Source organism: Cavia porcellus, unplaced genomic scaffold (genome assembly GCF_034190915.1).
Source record: "Cavia porcellus strain 051 isolate PalLab524CR breed Dunkin Hartley unplaced genomic scaffold, mCavPor4.1 scaffold_14, whole genome shotgun sequence".
In the NCBI taxonomy this organism is placed as follows: Eukaryota; Metazoa; Chordata; class Mammalia; order Rodentia; family Caviidae; genus Cavia; species Cavia porcellus.
In genome coordinates this window covers 74,221,823-74,234,749 of record NW_026947497.1, presented here as the reverse complement: position 1 = coordinate 74,234,749, position 12,927 = coordinate 74,221,823, and the positions used below count along the sequence as shown (strand labels likewise).

At 38.5% G+C, this 12,927-nt stretch overlaps 1 protein-coding gene and 1 non-coding gene across 5 annotated transcripts in view; both read right to left on the bottom strand.

Moving 5' to 3' along the window:
• The window catches only part of Opa1 (OPA1 mitochondrial dynamin like GTPase), a 74,504-nt gene that overhangs the window by 12,666 nt on the left and 48,911 nt on the right, over positions 1–12,927 (bottom strand). For all 4 annotated transcript variants that reach the window (XM_005006878.4, XM_063261245.1, XM_063261244.1 and 1 more), the window contains 4 exons: positions 11,898–12,038; positions 9,454–9,570; positions 8,017–8,110; positions 7,289–7,399 (listed from right to left, as the gene is read on the bottom strand). In XM_005006878.4, the coding sequence (XP_005006935.1) occupies positions 7,289–7,399; positions 8,017–8,110; positions 9,454–9,570; positions 11,898–12,038 (463 nt within the window). The remainder of the gene's footprint in view (positions 1–7,288; positions 7,400–8,016; positions 8,111–9,453; positions 9,571–11,897; positions 12,039–12,927) is intronic.
• LOC111753618 (small nucleolar RNA SNORA29) lies at positions 8,481–8,615 on the bottom strand. Its single transcript, XR_002788417.1, has one exon. It is a non-coding gene; the product is annotated as a small nucleolar RNA SNORA29 (small nucleolar RNA).

The following is a 12,927-nucleotide window of genomic DNA, read 5'->3' as shown; positions in this document are numbered from 1 at the left end:
TAATTTCATAACTTTTCATATTAAGTTAGAAAACCACTTTTAAGTTTTAAATTATAATTTTTTTCTCTGCAGAAAAGGAAAATCACAAAATTAAAATAGCAACAAGACTACATAGATTTATAATCCTGAGTTGTCTTTTAAAGGAATTAAACAATTCTGTATGGAGACAAACTCACTGTTCTGCATTTCTTTTTGTTTTTGTTTTTTTTGGTACCTTGTGCAACGAACGCAGGACCTTGTACTTGCTAGGCAGGCGCTGTGCTGCTGAGTTATGTTCCCAGCCCTCATTGTTCTAATTCTCAATGACTAGTTTCACTGGGAGATTAGACTCCAAAACTAACAGCAAAAATGCAAAAAAGTGAAGCCAAATGATGCAAACTGGGTTAACTATACTTATCTACAAACACAAACCCAAAGATAGTATCTATAACATATATTGTTAGCCCCACCTATACCATAAATATTTAATCATTAACTGAAATAAACATCAACTTCTCCAGCTGAACAACAGGGATAAGCCTTGCTGGCTTCATATGATTCTAGAAGACGCGTAAGTCTTCCAAACTATAAAGCACTCTAGATGTGAGGCACAGATGTGAGAGCTTCAAGCAGGATATGGATTCCAAAGTGCCACATGACCCAGTTACATCTGAGTATTTCCTGTTCCTACATGCTTACCCAGATCACTGCTTTCTTTTGGTTTTCAATAATCTTGGGAGAAGTTATTTCAGTAAAAGTGAGAATAAAAGATAAGGCAGTAGGCAAACATTCAGAGTTCTTCTGAGTAAAAGAGAATCAAGCAGCAAAACTGTGAAGTTGGTTGTAAGAGGAGAATGATTTGAATATAATGTAAGAGAGGAGAGGGACAGAATGAAGACACAAGCGTATGTACAAAAAGACAGGGGGAGGGTTAGCTTCCCAAGGAGAGTGATGTTAAGTGCAAGTTATATTACACTGGAACACTACAATTATATAAAGTAACTGGCACTATAGGTTTAATTTTTATTAATGTTACTTATTCTTCTGAGTGAATATTTCTGAATTAAGTTCATCTAAAAGAAAGAAGCTATATTTAGCCCACTCTAACAGATGAGAAACTAGAAATAAGGGCAGTGGCAACAAACTAAAAATGTGGGGGTAAAAGGAAGCCAACTCGAGTTTTTCACAAAAACTCTTCACAGAAATTATGTCCCTAGGATCACGCTCAAAATTCTTACAACCTTACAGTGGAACTCTCTGGCTAATGGGTTATGTACAAAATTTTGCTATCTCCAATTGCTAGTTATCATAATATGAATGTATTAATTCTTTGATAATAATAAGAATGATAATAATAAAGGATGTTCAACGAAAAACCCTACAGTCCTGGTAGTGTACTTGAAAGTCTCACACAGATCTGAGCACGTGACTCCGCGTGACGTGGTGCAATAAGAGCAAAGACGGACAAATACCAGATTCTTGGCTCAGGAAGGTGATCTAAGTGAAGCTAAAGATAGTGAAGTTTTCCTACAATTCAAAAAATTAAGATTGGGAATAGAGGAAAGCACTTTTCCAAGAAAAAATTAAAAGTGGAACATTCTGTACATAGCAGGTAACTAATAAAGAGAAAATCTATTACCTAAAATAGGCTGAGGGACCAGGGAATTAGCTCACTGGCATAAGCACCTGCCTGGCAAGCTTGAGGCCGTGAATTCAATCCCCAGTACCAAATAAAAATAAATTTGAAAAAATAAAATAGGCTGCACAAGCTTGAAAACTTTTCTAGCTCAAGAAGTATCTCATTCATTCTGAGAGCACAGACATGAGACAGGAAACTACTGGAAACGAGACTGATACAGTGCGATTTCCAGACACTCCTCCGTCAGCAACTATGCCTGGTCCATGCAGTGGCCTTCGGTATCACAACCACCAGGAAGTTATTTGGGAAAATACGTGACTTTTAAGATTAGAGTCACTTCATCATTCCCATGAATAGGACAATTAAAATCTGACACTTTACGTCATCTTGAATTGTGCTCATTTGGCGAAAAAGGACTTAGGAACATATGCATTAATAAAAAAAGTATAATTCCTTGTACCCTTAACTGATTTCTGCAGCTACTGTACTTGGACAACATTCAGAGGTTACCAGTTCAGCATGTGCCAACCCACCAAGCTTCCAAGAGTTCTCCTTCTCAAAACCGTATTTTTATATCATGTTAATTTTATGTTTAATGTACTTTGTACAGGTTAGTGGTTTTTTTTGAGTAGGTTTAGGTTTGTATTCCTAGGTTCCATTTTCTTCATCATAGAAGAGAACACATAAAAACTTTAAAAAAGACTGGAAGTGTTTAATTTCAACCTTAAAGACTTTCCCCACTACTGGGGATCAGACCCAGAGCCTTCCTACTGAGCGGCACTGCCAGCCCTTCTCTTCCCTCATCTGAGACAGGTTCTCACTAAGCTGCCCAGTTGGGCCTACGTCTGTGACCCTTTTGCCTTAGTCTTGTCTTTCTCAAACACACATTTCTAGTAATAATAATTCCAAGAAGTACTTGACTGTTAAAGAGAATAAATGTATTCCAATAAGCTTAAAAACTCCAAATAAACATGAAAAGTCATGAAAGATTTTTGGCGATTTGGAGGGACGGGTAACTGGGAAATCACTGGTGACCTGTAAGGGGTTTTCCTACAGTTTAGAGTCAAACTGCAAGACACAGGAAAGGCAGTGTAAGAGTGAATACGGCAAATGGAAGCTACTCTAAAGAGAAAAAGACAGCAGGAGAAAGCTTTCTACAATGAAGAATTAGTCTCCCTCTTCCCCCTTGTGAGTCAAAAGAAGGGGCCTCATGAAGACCCTGTTTTGAAAATCATGTCAAATATTTATTGAATATATTATTATTCATGGCACGGTGAATTTATGAATGCACCAAGTCACTGTGGCAGAGCTTATCAATCAAAATAGACATGAAGTGTTTTTCTTAAATGGTTACTGGGGCTGACGCACAGGTGCCCACATGCTGGGAAGACTGCATGCTGGTCATTAAGGTTTTAATCACGGGAGGGAGGCAAACTGCACAGGCAGGAGGAAAACATGTTCCGGCTCAAGTGATAATGGTCTAGGAGGAGGCACAGTGAGGGGGAGGCGGGGAGAGAGCGCGAGCGATCAAGGAAGATGACCTAGTGATGTGCTGGAAACTAGGGGAGAGGAAAGGACACCAAGGGCAAACACACACAGCATCAGGACTGAGACAGGGCTGAGAAGTGACCCGGCGGGGTTACAGCCCTTGCAGGTCACATTTGCTCTCCAAGGCACCTTCTTGTGCTCTGTGGTTCTACATTTTCCCCTTTAAAAACAATCCCCTCTATCCCTAGAACTCTACAACTCCACGTCACCTTCTCTTCCTTCAAATGCTTTTAAAATTCACTTTGGCTAAGTGTACAGAAGTAAAATGAACATAGTAATATAACTGGAGTTCAAATAACTTAACAAATTTCTGAAAGTCACACTTCACAGGACATTGATCGTTTCCCAATTGGTGAATGACAGACGGTCCTGCTGTGAGCAGGAAGAGCTATCTAGAAGACAGGTTCAGGGGCCTCACCACACAGGTGGTGATGGTAGATGGCAAGGATCACCTGTGGAGCCTTGTCAAAGCATTCATGCCAGAACACGGTCTCAGGAAGAAGTGTTAGACAGACAACTCGCCCTTCTTGTAATTTCACAGTCCACATTTTGAGTATCATAATCTTTCTGCAGAATTTCTCACCCATGATAACCCTCAAAGATATGGCAGGTATGGAAGAAGTTTAGGAACATGAAGTAAGCAATGGAAACTAAATTCAAGAGCACTAAGGCATCTTCCCTTCCTAAATACATTAAAATAAAACAATTTTATTGAAAACCGTTCTATTTAGTTAGGTTCTGCCTGCTTTTTTTAATTCAAGTTTTAACATGACGTATTCTTACAAATACCAATTGGCAGTTTTGGTGTAGTCTGCTGTTGCTCTCTTTTGATCATCATGATTTAAAATATGCAATAAAACTTTTGTTTTCTGTCAGTAAGTAACAGTTAACTATGAAGAACAAAGTTTTCATAATAAAGTAATTTCTGTTCAGAGTATGTGGTAGTCCAGGGAAAAAAGAGACTTTCATCTGCAGTCTGGATTGCTAAATTTCAGTGTCACAACTGAATCTCATGCAGACCAACAGACAAAGGTTGTGTCTTTGCTGCTTTTTAATTATCAGGAGAAAGCATGGTGGAGGATAAGAGACTGGGAACGTGAAGAAACACAAAGAGCAGCCCCACAGCATTGTACATGCCCAAGAGAAACAAACTCTAAGTTTCCACAAACAATTGCTTGCTGTCTGGGAGATGCTCAGGCATCAGACAATAAAGAACAGTCAACAGAGGCAAGAGGCCGAGCACGCTGCTGTGGTTCCTGCTCTCTAATCCCCTGAGCTCCAGTAAAAAGGCCAGCTGTTGCCACCTCGTGTAGGGAGTCAGCAGAGCAAATGAACAGGGGAAGGGAGTGCGGAGGACACTGAAAACTCCTCCTCGCCTGCTTCTTTAGGTTACACTGTTCTCAACACTAAAGATACTAAACTACACCACACAAAAGCCTGGAAGTTGTATCCACGTAAAGGAATTTATTACTGTTTTCACATTGCATTGGCAAATATGAAGAAATATACTGAACCTTTTAACATTTCAACACTCCCAAACTAGCTCAACAAAAGGCTAAATTTAGAAAAACAGTCACTCTGTTCAACTAAAGATTCCTTATCTATCATAGCGGACTTTAGTCTCAGTAAGTATGAATATGATCACATAACTACACTGAAAGACTGAATTCTGGGCAATCTGGGTGCTACTTAATTATGGAGAGATGTGAGTACATTTAAGCTATGTTTATAAATCACAAAAGGAATATTAACTTCCTTAAATCTGTTTAATGACTTCATATACACTTTAAAGTCCCTTTACCCGTGCTATCAAAGTTTTCCACCTTAGAGTCCCTTTGTTTACGTGCTATCAAAGTTTTCCTATGGTATCAAAGTTTAAATTCCAGAGCGTTTTATATGAGACGACGTATACAGGAGGACGGTAAAGATAATCACAGCCATCAACCCCAACATGTGCCTTTCTCCCCCTGTGAAGGGCACCATTAACGAAGGAAGAATCTGAATAGAAAGGACAACTTTGGATATTTATATCTGCCAAAGGCTTGATTTTTTCCCTAAGTTAGTTTAAGACAGGCACTTAAAGAGATCTGGCTCAAATCTTGGCTTTAACACCTACGAGCTAGGTACTAGTAGGCCTCTACTTCATCTGTAAAATGAGAAGACCCACTGCATTCATTTCCAAAAGATCTCTGAGGAGATGCAAATGATTCACTGAAAGCACCTGAAAAGTATTCAGATATATCTAGGACTAGTTATAAGGATGCACACTGCTTTTTATTCTTTATGTGAAACTAACCTCAGGCTTACAGGAAAAATACAAAGAACACATTTTCCTGAAGCATTTATGGTCATTATGTCCCATCACCCACAAATAACCTTGTTTATTAGCTTTCAGTAAGGATATTTTCTTAAATAATCTCAGGTCAATATTTTGAATCTTAAAACTGTCACTAATGTGTTAACAGTCAAATTTTACTTAAACAAAAACAGCCAGTCCAGGATGGGACACTGCATTTAAGTTTTCAGGTCCTTCCCTCTTCTGCAACCTGGCACAGGCCCCCAGCCTTTTCTTGTCTTTCAGAGTCCTGACACATTTGAAGAACATAAACCAGTGATTTTTACACTGTATCTTTTTTTTTTATTTTGGTACCGGGAATTGAACTCAGGGCCTTGCTCTTGCCAGAAAGGTGCAGGCTGCTGAGCTACATCCCCGGCCTCCATACTGTATCTTAATTGGGCCTGTCTTAGGTACTATGACTGAACTTAAACTATGTATCTTTAACAACAATATCCAAGAAGTGATGCTGGGCTCCCAGCTGTGGGCAAGTAGTGAGGATCAAACCCAGGGTCCCAGAGCGACAGCCCAGCCCTTTTTATATTTGAAAGTCTCTAAGTCGCTAAGCTGCCCAGGCTAGGCTTGAACCTTTGATCTTCCTGCCTAAACCTGCAGAGTGCAGGGGTCACAGGCGCGCACCACCACGCCCAGCTGTGATGTTAGGTTCTTCTCACTGCATTCTACAAAGGTGGCACAAGTTTTGATTTGACCATTACTGATATTAACACTTGACTAAGGTGGTGATTGTAAGCCTTCTCCATGTAAATTTCCCTCTTTTAACTAATAAGCATTTTCTATGGAGGTATTTTGTGTGGCTATTCTTCACCATGGATTTTATCCATTTATTAATAGAACTTCCAATTCATGGGTCGCTGTCATTCAATGAGTTACAAGTTGTGACTGTCATTATTATTCTGATGCCCAAAGTATCCCAGGCTCGGTCAGTTAGAGGCTCAGAGCCTGTGGGTCCTGCTTGTCGCTGTGTGGTTGCACCACAGCCCTTCCAGCACCTCCTCACTGCTACACCCGGAAGTGCCCCGGCCTCAGCCTGCTCTCCCCATCCCCAGTGTCCTGGTGAGACTCCTCCTCAACCTCCAAGCTGGAAAGTGTCTCCCCACATCTCTTGCCACATCACTTCCATCTCTAGCCTTACTCCAATAGTGAATTTGGCATATGGTCTGGTTTTACTTCTTATGTGCTCATCTTAAGAAGACAATCAGTTAGTGAATATTGAGTGGATCCTGAAATAATGAAATTATTTAAAACCAGATAAAAATATGGATGCATCGAAATTTTAACACTGTATCTACACTAGCCTTTGCTACTTTGAAATGCACACAGGCAGGATGCAGAGGATATCTTCACACAAGCGTGGTCTGGCTTCTGGTAAAGAGTAGATGCACGTGTGAAGGTAAGGAGGAAGAGACAGTACAAAGCATCTAAGTACCATTTTCTAAAGAAAGGTCACCTGGTTAGGAAATGAACCTGGGACATTCTGTTCTATGGAAGGATAATATTGGGGCAACAGTGAAACCTGCATAGGGACTGAGGATCCAGTAAGGTAACATTACCGGCGTTAACATAGTATTTTCAATAAGTTGCGTGGAACAAATCACTGTTCTAGGAAACACACATTAAAGTGCTTGGAAGCGACAAGACTTTAGGTTAGCATCTCATGCTAACAGTTCCGAGGAAAAAGTTCTCTGCAGGTAGCTGAAACTTTTCATCACATGAGATTAACACGCATGGCTGAGCACACATGGAAGTGGGGTGAACAGGAGACTTACTGAGGTCTTCTGCCAGCTGAACTCGTTTACCGGTAAGCAACTTAACTTTCTTCTCACTGTCTTCAGCAAAATCTTCCAATACCTCCTTAACGTTTTTCTCCAATCGCCTAACTGTTCAAAAATAAACAAAAAATAGGAGGAGCCAATTTTTATGAATGCACAGGATGATAAAATAGTCATGTGTGGGAACACAGTTCTTACTTTTTATCATTGTTACATCTGCTCTTGAGTTCAGTTTCTCAGTTTACCTGGTACTTTTGTCAGCATGACACTGGTCCACCCTTACAGAGAACGACACCCTTACCCTGTAGCATTTTAGTGGGAGCAGATGTCTCAGAACTGTAAGTGATGCTCAGGAGCCCGTCTCTATTAGAATTTCAGTGTGATGACAGCAGATACAACATAGCACACTACAGCTATGTGCCCATATTTCCTCATTATGACTTTTTTGAATTAATATTTTAAAGGAAAATTATAATTTTTAGCTTTTCTAATAAATGTTTTTGTTTGTTTTTGGAGAAGGGTCTCATTGTACAGTCCAGGCTGAACTCTTAAGGTCACCCTGTAGCCCGCGATCATGCCCTGTTACTCATGATCTTCCTGCCTCACTCCCAAGTGCAGGGCTCACAGTGGTACACCACTGTGTCTGGCTATGAGAAAGCTATCTTTGAATAAGCATCTTTTTATTAAAAACACCAAAACTAGAAAGCAGTCTCTCAGTGGCTCACCTTCAGTGTTTGTAAGCTGCTGCCGTAGGGTATTCGCAGTGATAGTAAGCATGCGTTGTATTCGCCAAAACAGGACCACATCATTGCATTCCAGCTGAATTATTAAGTAATTAAGATTCCCAGATACAATTAAAAGTAAAAATAATGATCAGAAACATGTATAATTACCAAAGTCAGTATGTATAGTCTTATAGATAATAAAAAATATTCAGGTTTATCTAAAACATCTATCTTATAAGAGATGTAGAATGTTTCTGCCAAGATTCATAAAATTCTGCAGGATTTGGGCTTTATTATTCCCTACAAATACAGCTTTGTTTTAATTCTAATGACAAAGCAAATGAACTTGGAAAGTACAAAATTTCATTATGCTTTATATACATAGAAATGAATAACAAATACCCACAATTTGTATGTAGTTTTAGTTAACAATTACATTTATCCTAAATATATTCTTTTTTTTTTTCCTTCTGTTCAGCCATTTCATATAGGAGGAGGGCACTGAAAAGCCCTCTTTCAGATCATGGCAACTTTCATCTGTCCCATAAGCATAGCCACAAAATCTATCACAGAAGAAAACGTGGTAGTCAAATGGGAAAGATCCTAAATATATTCTTAAGTCAACTTATTTTATTCCTGTGTGCACTCATAGTATTTTTAAAACTCAAGTATACATGAAAATAAACTGACTTTTTAAAAAAGCCTTATTTGGTAGAGAAAGGTCTGTTCAATGACTAAAATTATGCAAGAAACTGGTTACTTTTACAGGTATGTTACAATACAAAATGTTTGAAGCTGCTTAAATCAACAGAAAAGCATTTTAGATGCTTCAATTAAGTACGAACATTGACTAAGAGAACTTTTTCAAAAGGATATGTATTTGCAAGCATTCTCAACTGTAATGAAACGCTCAAAATACGCCTAACTGCTGCCACCTAGAGCCTACTGTGCAAAAAATGTGACGTTAAATAATACAAAAGTCCAAGAACTTTATATATTTCTTTTAAAGATCACTTAAGACTGTGGCAATATAAAGAATGAATTATGATACATGAAAAGTGAACAAAAATTATTTTGCTATATGAGTCCCACTATGCAAGTAAGTGGTTACATATACACTCCTTCTGTGTAGAAAAGTTGAAATAAATACATAAAGGTGATAAGTAAAATGACTTCCAAGTCAGCGAAAATACTGACATTTCCTTGGACATAGTCTTTTACGTCCTTACGGCATGACCAATGACAGGCTTGGAAGACGCCAGTATTACAAATGGCAAGTGTCTTTGAAAAGTTACATCATTCTTTATAAATGATATATACTTTTTTCAAGATGATCAAAAGGACTTAAAAGTTAATGTATAAAGCTAAATTAATCTTTTATACATCTTTAAACAACTATAGTTATGAAATATTTCACTGGTTTTGGGAAATCTTTACCTCAGAGTCTACAAAATGCCTTTGGTAGTAATAAAAGCCTCTTCGACAAAGGTTGCAATGGTTGAGAGCTGTTTTTAGGAAATGTCTTCTGTAAACTTGATGCCAAGTATCCTTAATCTAGGTGAGAAAACAAACAAAAAAGTTATTGTGCATTCTTCATATTGATTGATCAATTTATTATAAACAGCTGGTTGTGGTGGCGCATGCCTGTACCCTAGCACTTGGGAGGCTGAGGCAAGAGGATCACCAGGAGTTTGAGGCCAGCCTGGACTACACAGTGAGTTCAAGACCAGGTGGAAATACAGTGAGAACATGTCTCAAAAAAAAAGTAAACAAAACTTACTATAAAAAGTTTAACTGAAGGCAATAGCAATGTTGCTATTCTACCGGTTCTTTTTAACCACTTACATTATTTTTCAAGACAAAGATCAGATTTACTAGTTTATGTACTTCAACATTTGCAACGTTTTAAACAAACACTGTTGTTATAATCAGTCACTCTGTAGAGTAGACAGGGTGGAGATTATCTTTGTCTACAGGTGAGAAAACTATGGCAAAAAAGTGTGGAAAGCCTTGTCTAAGGAGAGTAAGGACCAGGAGATGGTCTCAGACTACATCATCAGCCCAATTCAATCTCCTTGTTGATTATTAAATTTTACTTGGTCAGATCAGGATGATCTCTACCACTGTACTGAGAACTCAATGCTCTTTCATACAGCTACTGTCTTCTGCTGTGAACAGGATAACGCAGCAGCAGCTGGAACCAACATCATTAGTACTATCTGACAGAGCACAAAAGAAGCCTAGAGAGCTATCAAGTACAAAAGGCAGTATTACTGATAATATAATGCAATTGTTTTAGAATGCATGTTTCCTAATATCTAATAATTCTTTTCTTAGAATTTGGCTACTTGTTTTAGAGCTTTATAAAATATACTAAACAGTGTTACTTGAAAAAAATCTGAGATTTTTTTGCTTACAGAAATTTAGATACACATCCAATCCATACCCTAGGATAAGGGCAAAAGCTTAAAATCAGGAAAAACACATAACCTCTCCCAGTCCACATCAAAAGAAAATTCTTCCTATTGTATTTATCAGAGCATCATAAAATTTAAAAGTATTATACAGGTAGGGTAAAAATTATGCAAAATGTTTAGGACCAGAAGTGTTTCCGACTTTGGAATTCTCTAGAGTTTTTGAATATGTGCATACTCATGAGATACCCTGGTAACATATCACAAGTCTAAACACCAGATCTGCTTCTGTTGCATATACCCGTTACGCACATGCCTGAAGGCAATTTTAAATAATATTTTTAGTGTGCCTGCGTTTTGACTGAAGTCATTCAGGTGTAGAATTTTCCTCCTGTGGCTTCAAGATTGAGCTGAAGTTTCAGATTCTGGAGCATTCTGGGTTTCATATTTTCAAATTAGGGATACTCAATATGTATGACTTTTTTGTTAATGAGAGCTAATGCAGACATAATAAATCTATAGCCAACTAAAAATATCATGTTCCATAACAATGGATATAGGAAGAAACTTTGTGACCTTTACCAACTTTCTTGTTCTGACTTTTGGTAGAATTTAAAGTAGCAACTTTTACACATCAAGCATAGAAACATAAATAGCAGGTAAACTTTAAAAAAATTATAGTGCCTCTGAAATATATGATTACCTTCCCCATTAAATTTACTTCTCAGAGGTTCACTTAGCTAGTATTAAAATGAACTTTTGAATTTCTTACAATCTAACTACTAAGCAATAGGAAATAAATGCTTTAAAAACACAAAAAGTTTTAAAGAAAGTTTTAAAAACCAAATTTGTACAAATAAGCCTTCTGAAGTAAAAACTATCCTTCAGAGCTAGGCATGGAGCCATGAGCCTGTCATCCCAGCACCTGAGAGGCTGAGGCAGGCAGACTGCAGGTTCCAGGCAGCCTGGGCCACACGGCAAGTACGGTCTAAACAGACGGTCCTAATGCTCCCATTTACCATAAGACAGAAACATGGCAGAACCCAAAGGTCTTATCCAATTCAACAGAAACTTACCCCAGGTGTTCCCTAACCCACATGCACGCACAGGGATATGTATGTATCTGTCCATAAGTAAGCCACAATTAAACAGGAGTTTTGTCTCACACTCTGACACAGTGCAAAGTGTATAGAAGTCCTTTTTACAACAGCAGCTGGCCTTGCCCAGGTAAATCTAGTTTCTTATGTCTAAATTTCTGCACCTACAAGTTAACCTTTAAAAAGAAATACAGAAAATAATTTTCTATCCTTCACACAATCGAAACTATTAACTTTTTTGTTGGCAAAGGTATACACAATCAAAGGAAAATCAAGCTCTGAACTAAGTAACACACAGAATTAGTAACACTGCGCTGCAACAAACAGTGCTTAAGGAGGTGGATTCACGCTTTCCAACCACATTTATTACCAGGCTTGGGTCGACTTCAACTCCTCGGGATTCGAGGTTCTTCCGGACGGTGGTTATCTCATCGCTTGCAAGATATGCTGGGTGCTCCTCGTTACATTTCAACATCTTCTCTAGTTCATTCTTGGTTTCATTGTGAACACACTTTAAAATGTTTAAAAGAGGGCTTCGTTTACATGGGTCATAATTTGGCACTTGTGAAAACAGAGTACCGACTTTGGTAAATGTGTTACTATTGCATAACAGTGAACAAGTTCTACCGCACAAACCAGTGAAAGCCAGTGCCTTGACTTAGGAACACAGGTAAGCGGTCTTCGAATGCAGAGCAACTGGCTTCACAAAAGGGGAAACCACAGGAAGTGGCCCTGTTTGTTGTGGTTTTACTTTTGCTACAACAGCACCAGGTACCTTAATACACGCTTTCTTTGTGGACCTTTGGGTTAAATTTAGATTTAGGAAAAAGTACCTTGAAAGCATGGGAAAAGATAATGGGACTCACATCTGTTGATATGATTTTTTATGAAATAAACATAAATTCACAGTTTGAGCGTTAAAGACTTTTCATTAAAAAATTGTACTTCAGACTGCACCTGTGAAGTAGCTACCATTCTTAAATTCCCTTTCAGCCTCTTTGTTCATAAATCCCTTCAACAAAGGAGAACACACTCACACTAGCTGTGGGTTTGAAAACCACACTCTTATACTGTGGTCAAATAAACTTTATCTTTTCTTTTTGGTACTAGGAACTGAACTCATGACCTTGTGCTTGCCGGGCAGGCACTTGTGCTGCTGAGGTAAACCCCTGGCCCATAAATTTATCATCTTCAACCCTTCATTCGTTGCACAATAAAAGAAGCTAGCTTCCGGTTCACTTACTACTGTAAACAAATCACAACAGTACTGTCCCAAAGAGTACTGCATCTACTCAATCTGAGTACCTCTACAAGAAGAACGAGCCAGCCTGTGAACAGAACTGTGAATCAGCACTGAAAACACAACACTTGAGGAGAAATACTTCAGGAACCGGTGTTTA